Here is a 16961-nt window from a genome sequence, read left to right as displayed (position 1 = left end):
CAAAATGTTTAAGAACCTTCATTTAAAATTAAATTAAAATGCTGATCTTACACCGCTGGCTCGCTCAGCCTGCTGCCGGCCTGGGGTTCCAGCTGGCAAGGGGCCGGCAGCCAGAACTCCGGGCCGGCAGTGGGCTGAGCAGAGCTGGCGGCCGGTCTGGAGTCCCAGCCCTGTCCATATAGAGTAGGTACCTACCTTCTCCCTGATTCTAGCCATTCTCTTCCTCTCTCTGCACTGAGATGAGGGTGGGAGTGCACTGAGCACAGGGCTGGGGGTTGGGGTGCAGGGTCTGGCCAGGAGCTAGAATGAGGGAGGGGGCTCAGGGTTGGGACAGGAGGTTTGGGTGTGGAGTGCTTACCTCGGCAGCTCCCGTTTGGTGCTCAGGGTGTGGGTGGGGATGTGGGGGGTCCACGAGTCGGGGCATGGAGTGTGGGGGTGCACGAGTCGGGGCAGAGGGCTGGGGGTGTGTGTGTGGGGTCGTGGGGGTGCTCCCAGCCCCCTGTCCTGAGTGGCTCAAGACAGGGGGCTGGAGGGGATATGCCGATTCCACCCCCTTCCACAAGGTCCCCGGAGCAGAGAGCGTGAGCGTGCTGTGGCTCCGCTTTTCCCTCTCCCCCTCCGTAGCAAGGGTTGTCAGCTGATCGGCCGCAGGGAGGGAGAGAAGGAGGGGCAGGAACCCAGCACACTGGGGGACAAGGGGGGGGGAAGCTTGCCTGCCCTGCAAGGAGAGAACAGGGGGGTGGAGAAGAGTAGGCTGGGCCGGGCAGGATTTTTAGTGGTATGCTGCTGTCTCCTGGGGTCCCTGACAGACAGCAGCGTGCCATTAAAAATTGGCTCGTGTGCCGTGTTTGATTTTTTTTCTTCATTTTCATCTGGAAAGTCTTTACACTTCTTGCACGTGTCTTTAAATTATAATGTTCCATCTGGAAAATAGCCTCAGTTCCTCCATAACATAAGGCTTCAGTGGAGAGACTTTCTGAAATAGTTAAAAGAAAAGGAGTACTTGTGGCACCTTAGAGACTAACCAATTTATTTGAGCATGAGCTTTCGTGAGCTACAGCTCACTTCATCGGATACAGTGAGCTGTAGCTCACGAAAGCTCATGCTCAAATAAATTGGTTAGTCTCTAAGGTGCCACAAGTACTCCTTTTTTTTTTTTTTTTTTTGTGAATACAGACTAACACGGCTGTTACTCTGAAACCTGAAATAGTTAAAGATCTCTAAGTGAATAAAGGATAATTTGGAGAGATTAGCATGGCTGTGGCTATGTCTACACTACAAGTTACTTTGTTCACACTTCTGAGTGAAGTAAATTATACCAATCTACAGGTCTTCACCAGAAGCCCTACACTGGCGCAGCTGCGCTGCTGTAGTATATATATAGCCTAAATACTATTGGGAAGTCACATTTAGGGAATATCTACTTAATATTTTGGAGCGAGCCTCCTAGCCCAGGCTGACGGATTCAGGCTATTGGGGCTTGGACTAGTCCTCTAAAAGTAGCTGTAGAAAAAATGCTTTGAAGTTGCGGCTCGCACTCTGAAGACCAGCCTTCCTCCTGTAGGCTTCAGAGCCCGAGCTGCGACTTCAAAGTACTGTAGTGAATCCATCCTCGTGAGAGCTGGTAGTTAGGCTGATGCAAGAATTCTTCCATTAACATAGCAGTGTCTGTAATGGGGCTTAGGTTGGCGTACTCTTTCTCACCCAAGAGAGAGGTCAAACTAGCTGTCAGTCAGGGGTGTTAACTAAGTTTTAGGTGTGGACCAATCATAAATCTGTAAATGTAGAGTTCAGTCCTATACTCTTGATATTGATCTGCTTGCAGCAGGGAAATCCTAACATGTTTAGTCTGCATACAAAAGAGGCAATTCTGAAGCATATTTCTTAATGTTTGGGGATCCTTAAATGTATTGGACCACTGTATCCGCTTCCCCTAAGCAATAGTAGCTGTGAATCTGATTTTTGGCCAGGGGATGGGGAGAATAACTGACTCAGAGGATGAGTGAGCCCTAGTTTATACTACAAACCTATGATGGTATAACTACATTGCTCGGGTGTAGAAGATACCGACCTAACCCCTGGTGTAGATAACTCTATGTCGACAGGAGGGCTTCTCCCATTGACATAGCTACTGACTCTTAGGGAGGTGGAGTACCTGTGCTGACAGGAAAAGCTCTCCTTTTGGCATAGGTAGTGTCTTCACTGTGTGTTACAGCAGCACAGCTTCACTGGTGCAGCTGTGCTGCCATAGTGCTGTAAGTGTAGACAAGCCCTAGGAATAATGACTCTCTAGAGAGCAATTGTATGGCATAAACTACTAAATCCAGTAAAAAGCTGAAGTAATAGAATGCATCTGCAGTTATATGTGCATTTTAAAAAAAACAAACATGAAATATGCAGTTAAATGACAATTGGGTGGAGTGAATTGCTTGTAAGAGAATAAATCTGAGTGGACTTCAGAATCTTATTAACGTGCAAGAGTCCTGTCACGTTTTCAGCTTGCTGCCCTTCCTATGTTTAAAGTGGATTATTTTCATATAGGTTTTTATATATAACCTTTTTCTTTTTTTTGCTAGGATCGGAAGCTGTCAAAGTCAGAGCGGCAGAGATTTAAAGAGGAAGCTGAAATGCTGAAAGGGCTCCAGCATCCTAATATTGTTCGGTTCTATGATTCCTGGGAGTCTACAGTGAAGGGAAAGAAATGTATTGTTCTCGTGACGGAACTTATGACATCTGGAACATTGAAAACGTAAGTGAGCTCAGGCACAAGAGGGGTGTGTGATAATGATTAGCCATGAGATCAGAAAGTTGAAATAAAATGGAAACCAGTGTTTCTTTTCATAATATCTAAGGCCAAAGACCCATTGCTGGAAGGGAGGCAAACTAAAGCTTTCTCTGTAATCCTAAAATTACTGCTCAAGTTGGATGCTATTAGCCCATAATTAGAGTAATTGGCCATCCTTTGAGGTAGTGAGATTGATAAATTGTCTCATACCACTTTCTAGTATACACAGGCAGAAAGTTATATTTAATTTCAAGGATTGAGGATACAAGAAGTGATCCTATTAGTCTCTTTTCTCCTGCTGATAATAGCTCATCTTAACTAGCTAGCTTCGCAGTTTGTATGGAAACTTCCAACTTCTGTGTGTGTGTGTATATGTATATGTTCCATTCTATGCATCCGATGTAGTGGACTCTAGCCCACAAAAGCTTATGCACTAATAAATTTGTTAGTCTCTAAGGTGCCACAAGTACTCCTGTTCTTTTTGCGGATACAGACTAATACGGCTGCTACTCTGAAACCTATTAGTCTCTTTGTATCTCCCCCGCCCCCGTCTTACACTTAAAATGTAGTGGTGTTACAGCCATGTTTGTCCCAGGATATTAGAGACAAGGTGGGTGAGGTAATATCTTTTATTGGACCAACTTCTGTTGGTGAAAGACAAACTTTTGAGCTTGAACAGAACTCTTTGAGTTTCCCAGCCCTGAAGAAGAGCTCTATGTAAGCTGTGGGCGGGGGAGATACAAAGAGACTAATGTGATCACTGGTTGTACCCTCAATCCTTGAAATTAAAAACAAGACAATAAAAACAATTTTTTCTGCCTGTGTATACTAGAAAGTGGTATGAGACAATTTATCAATCTCACTACCTCAAAGGATGGTCCATTACTCTAATTATGGGGCTAATAGCATCGAACTTGAGCAGTAATTTGGGGCAGGGACTGCTTCTTTGTACAGTGCCTAGCATAGTCAGGCCCTGATATTTGATTGGGGTCTCTGGGTGCTACTGCAATACAAATAATGCCTAGAAGTAAGAAAAGTTATTTGAAAAGCTTTTTATTTAATGGAAAATTTATGGGAAATTTCTAAAGTCATGTCTGAAAGTAAGTGAATGTCTGAACTTCCAGACTGTAATTGAGCTCTCTGTGAAACTGTAAATCTGTTTTAAGCCTGAGCTGAAGTGAGCATTAGGAAATTGAGTTGCAAGGAAGCCCTCTAGTGGTGACTACAAGCTTACAGAGAACATTATACTTCAGTGCAGCTTTGCAACTTCCCTCGGTTTAGGCTAGACATAATTGGATGTTCATTGAACATAGGCAAAAACTGTGCACATTTGGAACTGGAATTCCTTAAAATTGTGGTGTGTGTGTGTGTGGCTTTTTTTTTGGGGTGAATGGGTAATGAAGAAGAGATTCAATAATTCATTTAATTGTCCTTTCAAGTCTTCAACAGCACTTGAATTCTAGTGAATAAATAGAGCTGGAAACAGTCTGTGTAAACAAGTTCATAATCCATTCAGTCAAAATACCCTGACGTGCTTGTTTTTGTGAGGTTTACTGATGGCCACAAATGAACACAGAGCAAGAAAAATACCTTTTTCAATGAGAATTCTAGATTATGTTCGTAGGGGAAGTGCTTATCCCTTGTGCTGCATCTATTACTCTGAAGTGTTACAATCATGAACGTTTTTCTACCTGTGCCATGCCAAGGAACTGTTCAGGAAAGGGTTGTCTCTCTTCTCTCTCCCCCCCACCTCTGGTGGTTCAGCCTTCAAACAAGGCTATGCTCTAGGTTTATTGTCATAGATCCTTAATGTACACTAGTTGTTGGCCTATTGGAAAGATTTGAGGTGGTTGTCACAGTTCAGGGCAGTTGCACCTGTATTTCCCTGCAGTGGTACAGCAATGGCACCTGCTCCCGGCCCCTAAACTGTCCCTTTTCATGGGTGGAGACATGGCTTTCTCCCCCTCTGTACTGGGCTATTTCCAGGCTGAACAGTTCCCTACCTTCGCTGTCTTATTCCCCAGTATGAGTGCTTTGCTTCTCTGCTCCAAGGTGGTACATAGTATACATGCCCAGAGTTTTAGATTACCAAACTGCTTTTATGAACAATCACATCTTTTCTCAAGGTAAAAGCATTACAGTGAAAACACTTTAAAAACAGTAAAAGAATCTACACACGTTAATAAGCTTACCAGACATCACCCCCTCACTCCAAGAAGGGCCCAGGGTGGTGATTAGTCCTTCAAACCCTGCCTCCCCCCCCCCCCCCCCCCAGTTTTTCATTTGGACACAAGTTGATCACAGCTTCAGCTCAAACACACACCTAAGTCTTATGGGCAGGGCCGTCCTTACCCATATGCCAAGTACACATCTGCGTGCTGCTCCAGCCCCTGCTCTAGCTCTTCCCCATGGCCCCTGCCCCCACTCCGCCCCTTCCCCTGAGGACTGCGGCAGGGGTGTGGTCTGCCCTGCGTTCACCAGGCAGCGGGAAGTGGAGTGATCTGGCCCCAGCTTGCTCCACTCCGCTGGCTTCCAGCCATGCCACCGGTGAGTGCTGAGGGCTGGTCCCCCCCAAGGCTGGGAGCCAAGGGAGCAAAGCAAAGTGGAATGGGCTGGGCCCAGGTCGGTCCACTTCCTGCCACCCTGTGAGTGTGGGGTCAGGCCTGCCCTCCACTCACCGGGTGGCAGGAAGTGGAGCGACCCGGCCCCAACCTGCTCAGCTGGCCCGTGCTGGGGGGCACTCTTCCTCCCCTGCCCCACAACCTGCTCCTGCCCACCAGGAAGGCCTGGGGCCAGCTGCCCCCCTCCCCTGCAGGGGGGCTGCATAGGGCACCAAAATGGCTAGGGACGACTCTGCTCATGGGGTTGCAGTGGGTCAAAGACCTTCCAACCTTCCCTAAGGATTGGGGCTCCCTAGGTTCTATCTGTCTGCTGGATCAGAGGGAAGGCTGAGAGTCCTTTTTAACTCAGGCTATTGAATTGAAAGTCCCTTCTTTCTGTTGATCCCTGGATAATCTAGTTTGATTAATCTATATGCGAGACTCTTTCCAGGTGGTAGCTCCGAGGAGGTGATACAACCTGAGTGAATTTGCTTAACTGTCTCCTGCTGTTCTTAGTTCCTGGAAGGTTGTGGTCTCCCTCATGGAATTACATAAAATCCGTTGTTAGTACGTAAATATTTGCATTTTTAATAAAAAAAACAAAACAAAACCCTCCTAAAATACTTAAACTTAATTCAGTATTATATTACAGTGGTGTCTAATAAATGAATGGCTCTGCAGAGCCTTTCTGTGAGAAATACAGTTGAAGTCTCGACATAAAGCTCTGGATATGCACCCATGTTTCAAGTGTGTTAGGAGAGAATTTGGTGCATTCTATTTGTTTTTGCTATTGGGATTTGAGGATAAAGTTTTAGTGTTAGGTTGAGTTGTTAAATTGGAAGTTTTTTCAGATGGATGGAAGGGTTTTGGCACTTGAGGAATTGTGGGAGGCAGGAAAGGACTGGATGTTTATACTAAAACAAGTAAATAGTTAACAATGACACTTAAAGATAATTTAGATTGCAGACATAATCCATTATGCTGAATGGGTCAATTAGCATCTTTCCAATCTGTAGACTCAAGAAAAGGTAACAAATTTTTTTGCACTGTATAAATCTGAACCGTTCTTGTTTGTCTTGTTCCGGGTTACACACATCCTAGTTGGAAGGGTATGCTGATTGCTAGTGATGCCAATATTTCTGCCTCTCTATTTTGTATCTTATATGCTTTTGAAACCAGATCTCCCAATCCTTTCATCATTTGTTGGGGTTTGACGACAGTTTTCTGCCCCAGAATCTCTCCAGCCCATGAGAGTCTTCCCATTAACCTTCTGTTCCCACTGGGGATCAGATGAGTCTGAGCCCAGGACAGTACAACAGGACAAGTATACCAGTTCCTGAAGTGGGAGCCTATCTGCCACCGCACCGTGTGCCCCAGGCTGTGTAACTGCTTTCCTCTGAAAGTTCATTCACATGACTCTCTGGACAGAAGGAATAGAAAACTTTTAGGTGAAACATCTTAATCATCATCTAACTGGATCAGATTTGGAAACTTAAATGGACTGAGCTTCTGCATTGCCTAATGGGAAGATAATTCAGTCCTGGTTTACCTCAATTCATGGGTGGCGGGTACAATAAGCCAGGGGAGGCGCTGCCTCTCCTGGTGCTGCTGTGGCCACTGGACCCCCGGTTGTGGGTTTGGTGGTGAAGTTTTTGCTTTATTATGCCCTATGCAGGTTCCAGAGCGGCTGAGGAGGCACATACCACCTCCTCAGCAGCCTTGAAACCTGCATGGGGCATATCAAAAACATCTTATACAGATGCTTTTCCCCTGGCTAGTGGGCGGGTTGGGTCTGGGGAGGGGAGGCACCGCTGCAGCCAGCCCCAGGCTCCTCCAGGCATGGGAGGCTTGGCTCAGCTCAGCTAGGGCTCCTCCGGGCAGGGGAGACTCAGCTCAGGGCTTTGGCCGGTCATGCTGGGGCTCCTCTGATTGGGGGGGGCGTCAGGCTGCAGCTGGCCTGGGGCTTTTCTGGTCAGGTGTGGGGGTTGAAGGGGCTTGGGGCTTCGGCCGGCCCAGAGTTCCTCTGGGTCGGGGAGGGAGGCTCAGGGCTCCTGCAGCCAGAGGGCCGGGGGGTAATCCCGATTACCCTTTCGGTTTGGACTGTCATTTAGCTAAACTCCATGAGTAGGGCCTTACCAAATTCATGCTTCAAAGCCCAGTTGTGAAAGCAGCAGCTGCGAAGTTTCCTGGAGCTGGAGGAGGCTCCCAGAGGTGGAGGTAGGCCTGATCTCCCCATTGCTGATGGGAGCACCCCAACCAGGGATCCTAATTGCTAGTCAGGGCTAGTGGTGGATTAACACATGGGCCCATGGGGCCTGTGCCCAGGGGCCCCAGACAATTTAAAAAATGGGTGCCCAGCCCTGGCAGGAGCCATGGGGTGGAAGCTCCAAGCCCCAGCAAGAGCTGCAGGGGCTGAAGCCCGAAGCTCAGGTTCCCTGAGTGGAGCCATGGGGGCTGAAACCCCAAGCTCTGGCAGGAGCCAGCAGGAGGGGCAGAAGCCTGGAGCTGGGGCAGAAACCGTGGCGGGGCAGCAGCCCTCAGCCTGAGCACCCCAAGTCCCAGCTGGTGCCATGGGGGATGGCAGCAACCCCAAATCTGGGCAGGAGCGGTGCTGGGGGAGGGGGTGGAGCTGTGGGGCGTGGCAGCCCATAGCACAGGTCCCTGAGCTTGGGCAGGAGCTGCAGGGTGTGGAAGCCCTGAGTCCTGGCTGGAGCCTGGGTGCCCCCATTCCCAGCAGGAGGCGTGGGGAGGTAGCAGCCCCAGAGCCCAGGCACAAGCCACGTGGGGAGGGAGTGGAAGCCCCGGATCTCGAGCGCCCTGAGCCTGGGCAGGAGCTGTGACTGCGGGGGGGGGCGGCGGTGGCAGGAACCCTGAAGTTTAGGCATCCTGAGCCTTGGTGGTGGAGACAGCCCTGAGCTGGGCAGGAGCTGTGGGGGCTGGAGCCGCTGAGGGTGGCAGCCCTGAGCTCCGGCAGGTCTGCAGCCCTGGCAGGAGCCGCAGGGGTGTGTGGGAGAAGCAATAGCCTGGGGCTGCAGCAGGCCTCAGCCCGGGTGTCCTGAGCCCAGTGCCCTGAGCACTTGCAGGAGCTGCGGGGGGCAGAAGCCCCCCACCCGGCGCCCTGACCCACAGCAAGAGCCGCAGGGGGTGGAAGCCCGGAGTCCAGCTCAGGGGCTGCTGCAATGCAGAAGTGAGGGTGGTACATCCTCACTTCTGCACTGCCTGTGGAGGTGGGTCTGATCTTCCTCCGATAACAGCTGTGCAGGAGAAGGACAAGTCCTGTGCCTCCCCAGGCCGGCTGATTTTGGGAAGGTCAGATTTGATGGGAAGGGCTTATTTGCAGTCCTTGACATGTTTTTCTCAGTCATGAAATTGGTAGGGTCCTAGCCATGAGGGAGATTTACCAGTCTCACAACTTTATGCTGCTATCCATGATGGTAATGTCTGAGTGTCTTCCACATTAAATTGCTATAGCAAGTTGCCTAGTGGACTTCATAGCCTTCTGCTCATTTCCTTTATCTGAATGTGGGAAAGTCTGCTTTATTGTAGGGCTGTACTCTGTGGTTTTTTTGAGAGGGATTGGGAAGCGGTCACCACAACCTATTTTGATGTTTTTTTCCTTAAAGTTTCTAATACAGCAAGAGAATAACTGTATTTGAAGACTTATGGCTTTAATTTCATGTTACTTTTTAGGCCCTAATCTTGCTAAGGAATCTGCCTGTCCAAGTCCTAATGAACGTCAGGGTTGTCTGTAACTAAAATAAAACATGTTTCCATATCTTTGGCAGAATTTGAAAGGGATGGTCAAATTTGTCTGTTAGGCTTGCTTTACAAACAAAACTATAACATTCTAAAGAAATAGTTTTACTAAATAAATTCTAAATAAGTAGTTTATTAAATAAGACCTGCAGTGTTTGCAGCCCATTTGAATGCATGAGAACAAAGCGAAATTATCTGGTCTCTTTTCATTGTGAAAGATTAGAGAAGTGTAAAGAGCATAAATATAATTCAGATTTAAAACTATTTTAGGTTTAATTTAAATTACTTAACAGGTCAGGATACATAATGTGGCTTTTTAAAAACTAATGTTCATCTAAGAACTGCTTCTTAAAGCCAATGAAATGTTCATTGCTGTTTTTTAAAAGAGAGATGCAGTGTTGAGTTGGCTGAGCCATTTATAAGACACAGATATTCAGTTTTCAAAACTATGCTTAGAAATGGTGTTCTCTTTTTCTGTTAACTGAATGGGGCTCACGTAGCTCAGAGGACGGATTGCACTTTTATGTCAAAGACTAGACTTCCTGCTGGTTCTCTCTTTAAACAAAATTTAACTGTTAAAAAATGACTGTGACGGGTTCCCCCCAGGGTGCCACCTGGAACTGTGGTATCACTGAGCCCCCCTGACCCACCAGCCTGGGCTCCCTTTATGTTGTACTGCTGTGACAAGCTGCCCAGACCACATACAGGTAGGGACACACCCAGCTGCAGTTACATGCAGATGCTGTGATCAGCCCTGAATGGGAAGACTCCAGCTAGGGAACTTCCCAGCTACTCAGGCACGCATCCCCTTTGGAGTGTAAACCCAAAATTATACAGTCTTGCACTGCACAGGGAACTATACAGTGTAAGCTCATGAAATTTTTCCCCTCGCTCAATGTGAAGAGGAATACACAACAGCTTTCTGCCCCGAGTTACGACTCCCACACGCTGGTTTTAGATAAAGCAAAAACAAATTTATTAACTACAAAAAATAGATTTTAGGTGACTATAAGGGATAGCAAACAGATCAGAGGAGCTTACCTAGCAACTAAACAAAATATGCCTAATACTCCGAACTTCAGATTCAAAAAGTTCCATGCATACAAATAGGATAATCATATTCAATAAATCATAACCTTTTCAATGATACCTCACATGATTTATCTTGCATAAAATACATTGTCATAATTATAATATAATATCACTGAAGAATATGGGGTGCAGTATTCTGTGAAAAGGTCTAATACAGTTGTGTGGCTTTTTCTGCTCGGGTTTTACCTTCAAAATATTGGGAATGTTCATTTTGGCCTGGTTGAGGGAGTCTCAGTGTAGCATAGACTCACACTTTAGTTGAAGGAGAGGATGCCCAGTTTTTACAAATATGACCATTTTCCAGGAATGATAGTGCCAACAAAAACAAACCAAGTTCTAAACAGTCTGACTAAAATCCCTTCTCCTTTCAGTTGTTCAGCTTTCATTCATCTCTTGTGGTGATAGTTCTCTAGTTTCTACAGTCTTCATTTTTCCAGGCTAGACTATCTGACTTTCTAGTATAAAAATCAAGCAGTGAGGAGAAAATAACCTTTTCAGGTCCTCCTTTCTTCAGGTCCTACACCATAAAGGGATTAAGACTATTTCCTCCCCCCCCCCCCCCCATTGCAGGTAGTCTTTTAAATTAATACTTAACAATGCACAGTTTGCAAATCTGACTTTCCATTTATTCGGATTTGCTGCTGATGTCCAAAACAATGTAATTACTGTTAGAATAGCAGGTATCTGCCTGGTAACTGTTTGTTTGTTTTAAGATGCATTGTCTTCATTGGAAATGGACTAGAGTAGCGTTTTCTTTTTCCTTTTAAAATGTTGTCTGTGTGAGGTTTAAAAGTGACGTGATTGGTAACTTATGACAGTGTTTTTGGAAAATTACATCAATCTTGCAGGGATGCAGGATGATGGTATGAGCCCAGTTCCTTTAGGAGTGAGGAGCTGGCAGTAGACCAGCATATTTGAGAATCAAGAATGTAATTGGAGATTCCAAAAGCTGAACTAGAGTGCAACTACCATTTGACCCTTGGAACAGGCATTAAAGAGATGAATGACTGTGTCAGTAGCAAAAAGTATTTTAGCCAAAATCATGAGTGGTAGCTGATATGAACCAGAGCCTCTTTCATTCTTTCTTCCTGGACTTGCTTTTTTTCTGCCCTTGTTCTCTCATTAAATTGTGCTCTGATTTCCCTCTGGATTTGGCTCCTGATTGCTTTTACAGAGCTGTTTTACAGCAGGATTATCACTAGGAGCTTGATTTCAAGGGCTTTCTTTGAACCAGAGGAATTGTAGTAATGGGAATTAATGTCCGTGAGCTTATGCGAGCACTGGTCCAAATGATTTAATCAAGACCAGTTCTTCTAATGAAGTGTATACACAGAAACCAGCACTCACATTGGTGGTCTGGGGTAACATGATAATCCCAGTCTTGTAGCATCACATAGTACTGACCTCGGTGCTGGTCATAGGAATTAGGACAACTGTCTTGGAGTGGTGCAGGAGACAGCTTTCTCAAGGATTGGTCCAAGTCTGTGGAATAAACTAGGAACCATCACAAATGTCACCACCTTCCTCTGCATGTGCAAAGCACATTTCTTCAACCTTTCTTTCTCTAATATAAACACACAGCCAGGTGTACGTTTTTAAAACTAAGAAAACCTTACATTGCATACACAATTCTCCTCCCAGGGAGAAGATGAGAACACCAACCCACGCATGATAGATGTTAGTCATATTACTTAATGCACTACTGGTTGGTGTTCAGAGACTATGGTGATGAGGTTGGTATAAAAACCTGTATAGAAGTGGACACAGATGAAGCCTGTTAACAAGCCTGGAAACAAAAGTTCCATCTCTGGCCTGACTCTTGTATTTAGACTTTTTTGAAACCCATGTCAGAGACCAGCAATAGAGTGTCAAGAAACTTGAGATTGTGCCATGGCTTCTCTGAAAGGTGGTTTGGATTTGCTGAATTTGTATTGTCCATTCAGTAGAATGCATCCTTGGGACTAAAAGGTCCCTCCATCTTCCCAGCGTTCTGTAATGAGTCCAGATGGTGTTTTCAGTTGGGTTTTAAGCGATCAAATCCTTTCCTACATCTCTTGAGAGACCTTTGAGAACAGTTAACTTGATTAGTCAAGTTGAGGCAAGTTTGAACTGTACCCTAGGTTCCTGGCTGAGTTGCTTGGATTAATATTTCAATAGCTGAGTGGTTGCTGTGGTGACTTCATAGCTGTCACTCACTGCCCAACAAAACTTCTATTCATTCAGAATTTGACATTCTCCAGTGTTCTTTTCCTCTGCTGTGTCCAGGAAAAGGCATATTTATATAAGATAGTGGTCAGAACTAGCTACTTAAACACTACATTAGAGGAAAAATGAATGGTGGGCAGGGTCGGGGGAGAATAGCTTTGCTGAGCCGGTGGTGCAGCATGGAAGATGTCAATTTTAATAAGGAATAATTGGAAATAAAGGGTTTTAGAACCCGGATTAAAATAAAGTGAAACCTTCAGCTATCTGCGTTTGAAGTCATATTGTGTCAAATCAGCAACTTTTACAACTATAGAATTGGAGTTCCATTTTATCCATCAGAACATTCAGCAGTTACCTCCTGGATAGTAAACAAAATTAAACAGCAAAATGTAAAGTAACTAGATAGGCCAAGCCAGCCCTTAGGCTCACTAAAAATACGTACTTTATATGGAGGTTAGCTTGGCAACTTGCTTAAAGACTCTGGTCACATTGGGGCCGTGTAGGCAGACTTAAAGTAGAAGGCAAAGCTGAGATTTGGTAGAGGACAGAACTAGCTATTTATGAATTCTTGAAATCTAACTAGTGTCTTTCCTCTTCTGAAAGTTTTAAAGAACTGCAGTCCTGCCTGTCAGCAGGACCAGACTAATGTAGCTGTCTAAAAGACAGCACGAAATATATTTGAGTCACAGCTGTTGCTGTCCACCCTTGCCAAGGAGGGGAATGATCAGTGGATCTGCAGAGCCAGAGAGTCACCATTCCTGTCCTGCCTATCTCCAAAAACCTGCTTGCTGCTTCCATAGCTTATAGCTCTGCAGCCAATAGGGAGCGCTGACACTCTGTCGTGGAACGGTACTGTTCCAGAGCATCCAGTACACTGAAATTGGACCATTAAATGTAATAAATAGGCCACGTATAAATTGTAGTGTACTCTCTAGATTACTAGATTTAGTTCTGTACATTAGTTGTTTTTATATGTTAATAGAATTAATGGTGAAAGCCTAGCGAATCAACCTGAAATATATGTTCCCTTTTTTACTCTGTTCTTTTTCTCAGGTATTTGAAAAGGTTTAAAGTGATGAAAATCAAAGTACTAAGAAGCTGGTGCCGTCAGATATTGAAGGGCTTGCAGTTTCTGCACACACGCACTCCTCCCATTATCCACCGGGACCTAAAATGTGACAACATTTTCATCACTGGCCCCACTGGATCAGTCAAGATAGGAGACCTGGGTCTGGCAACCCTGAAACGAGCTTCCTTTGCCAAGAGTGTGATAGGTAAGCCTATATTGTTTTTGGAGGCTGGTAGACCCAGTCTACTTACTTGGAAACTTGACCCTCCCAGCAGAAATTTCACTCAAGTACTCTTCTTAAAGTACCTGATCTGAGCTCAGAAAAGTGATACTGGTTTTGCTTCTGAGTTGTGGGGCTCATTCTGCTGTACTGATTAAATATCTTTTATTGCAGGGTTTTGGTATCTGTGCTCCTAGTATTTGGGCACAATCTGTGGAAGCATTTTGGGAATATAGGCTTATTATGTTGCCCCCCAGGGCTTAGTTGAACACTGTTGATAAAACCACTGTAGCTGGATTATGGGGTATTAAACTGATTTAAATCTGAAATTGTATTTATTGCCAGTTTGTTTGATGGGTGCCCACAAAGTGGTTTTGGTGACATACCTCTCCCTTTCTATCAATAATATATCTTGATACCTATCTTAGCATCTAGCCACATACCCAAATCTGCTAGGTTGTCAATCTAACATTGTAGAGTACCCTATTTTAGTTTGAGCTAGTTTGAAACTGACACCATTGGATTATCCAGGAAAATTGGTTTTATCAACTTTTGTTCTTATAGTCTGCATTATATTCAGACTAACAAGGGAGCAAGGTGGTCCTTTTCAATGTGCTGCTAACATTGATTTAGTGTCAATATAGTTTATTAAAATACAGCAAACATATTGCTGAATGGTCCTATACCTGTTCTCCTGAATACAGTGTTGACATAAGTTTGCAGATGTTTTGCACGCTGTCACTTTTAAAATGTTTCCTGCTTCCTGACCAGGGTAGTGTTTAAATATTGACAGAAGTGGAAAAATGTACAATGGCAATATATAAAATTTCCTTACAAAACACGTCCGTACCATGTTAGTTTTCTGCTTAGAGCTTCAGTCATATCACTTTGTGTTCTTGCTAACAATTGTTAGCCTATGGCTAATTGGATATAATTGACTTCTGGATTATGGGTTGTGGGGAAGGATTAGGGAAGCTAGGTTGACTGATCTTCAAACAGTCTTAAATCTGGTTAGTTTGCAGGAAATAATTCACTGCTTAAATTCTTTCGTCTTTGGCTTGGAGGAGCCCTGATCATACAGTGCTATCTCTTCACTTGTGGAGTGTGTGCTGTGATTGGGGGGATAGGGGGCAGTGCATCTTCTGCAAACGATTTACACTGGGACTTGTTGAATCTCACGCTCTGTGCCTGTAACTCAATCTCTCTGTATTTCTAAGTATTTTTTGCCTGTAGGATGTTCCTCACTATTGCCTGTATCTGCAGTAGGCCTATAAAATATACTGCAGGTGAGAAGGTAAGTATGTGAAGAAAAGGGCTCTGGTGAGTGGCCTTTGCAGAAAATTACTTTTATTCATTCCTTATGAAGCTCTATATCTGTAGTGACTGGGTTTTTCATTGCAAGGCCTTTTCTGAACAGTTCCACTTCAAAAAGTAAATGGAGTGTTACAGGTCAGAGACTAGCTGTGGGCTCTTACCAGTACTACTTTTTTGCAGCAGAGGGCGGATAGGTATGTGGAAACAAGCCTCATTGCCTCCTTTCTTACAGGGAGGAAAGGTAAGTGTCTAACTTTCCCTAGTATTTGGTTTGCAGTCTTGCTAGTCTTTTACTTTTTTCTCCATATGTCTTCAATTTGATCTTCATCTCCTGATCCAATTTTTATTGTAGCCAAAGTTTCCCATTTCTGCCCTTATGTTGAGTAACATGTGGAAAGCAGTCAAAATATGGACCCTTTCATCTCATTTCTTACAAAGGCCTTGCAGTGGGACACCCATGGGATACATTGATGCAACAGAGTGACTAAGGGTTTCCTCCCTCTTCTTTTTGCCTCCACTTTCTCTTCTCTCACAGGTCTGCCCATCCACTTCCTCCTGCGGTGAGTAACGCCAGCAGCCTCTGCTCGCTTTGAGACATTTAGAGTCTGAATCGTTCTTTTAATTTAAGGTACCCCAGAGTTCATGGCACCCGAGATGTATGAGGAGAAATACGATGAATCCGTTGATGTATATGCTTTTGGGATGTGTATGCTTGAGATGGCCACGTCTGAATATCCTTATTCTGAGTGCCAAAATGCTGCGCAGATCTACCGTCGAGTGACCAGCGTAAGTCTCCCATACCTCCCTGCTGATTCGAGAGCTGGTGCTACTGCTAACAAAGGAAGCTGGATAGCTTCATACTTTGCAAGAAGTAAAAAAGGCAAGCTGACACATCTTTAGGTGAAAATGTAGAAGTTACTTTGCTTAGCCCAACCTACGGAAATGCTAGAAGTGTGTGAACAGTGCTCAAAGGAAAATCACTTACAGGACTTAATATGTTAGAAATCAGCTCTTTAATACACAGCCTGATATCCTACATTCAGGTAAAACTACATAACAAGGTACTATATCAAAGTAAAACTCACTCCAATATCACAGGATATTTTCTGACCCATTACAATTTTGTGCTTTTGCCTTGGAAGAGTAGTTTGAAACTTCCGTCTATGGAATAAACTTGGGTCACAAATCTAGGAAACTCTGGATTAACTGACTGCCAATGCAGATCCTCCATATGTTTATTTTTGAGTCATTGTAAGTTAATACTTTACTGCATCCTAAATTGCCTTTGGCTATTTTGCTGTTCGGCCACTTTCCATAGTTACCCACTGGAAATCTTTTACATTATCAGCAGGTAAGTAGCTCACAGAATGAAGTGAAAAAAAGATGCCGAATGGAGTGCTTGTAAAAATGTCACTGGACCAAGCTAGGGAGGTTTTTGTTTTCCCTAGACATTCAGATGGTGATATTTGCATAGTCCGAGCCACCTGCCTTGGCACCAAATCAAGAGTGTAATTTTTGAGTAGTTGGGAATGATAGGACCTCCAATTAAATCTGTCAGTGGTGCCTTTTTTTAAATATAATGTTGTGAAATAGTTGAAGGTCTCCTAATGAGGATGATGATACTGCTGTCTTGCAGCATGCTGGATAAGTAATCAGTCTTCAGAGCTAAATATTCAGAAAAATAAGAATGAGGTGGTGATAGTAACCCTCAGAATTGGAATTTCTGGCATCTATAACTTGTCTGTTTCTTGACTGATTTTTGGGAAAAAAAAAAACAACTTCCAGTTGGAAGTAGAGAACCTTGTTTGCCAACAGATGATTTCATTATCTACTGGTGGGAACCCAAGAAGTTTCCATATGTTTTCTTGTTAACCTTGTGGAATGGCTTTAGGGGTGAGGATTTGTGAATGAAGTGCTTAG

At 44.6% G+C, this 16961-nt stretch overlaps 1 protein-coding gene across 8 annotated transcripts in view; it reads left to right on the top strand.

Moving 5' to 3' along the window:
* Nucleotides 1-16961, top strand: part of WNK1 (WNK lysine deficient protein kinase 1) — a 169562-nt gene that overhangs the window by 51825 nt on the left and 100776 nt on the right. For all 8 annotated transcript variants that reach the window (XM_043540308.1, XM_043540290.1, XM_037877892.2 and 5 more), the window contains exons 2-4: nt 2577-2749; nt 13492-13712; nt 15670-15827. In XM_043540308.1, coding sequence (XP_043396243.1) covers nt 2577-2749; nt 13492-13712; nt 15670-15827 — 552 coding nt within the window. The remainder of the gene's footprint in view (nt 1-2576; nt 2750-13491; nt 13713-15669; nt 15828-16961) is intronic.

Source organism: Chelonia mydas, chromosome 1 (assembly GCF_015237465.2).
Source record: "Chelonia mydas isolate rCheMyd1 chromosome 1, rCheMyd1.pri.v2, whole genome shotgun sequence".
NCBI lineage: Eukaryota > Metazoa > Chordata > Testudines > Cheloniidae > Chelonia > Chelonia mydas.
Note: the sequence above shows the minus strand (reverse complement) of the source record. Positions and strands in the feature narration are given on the sequence as shown.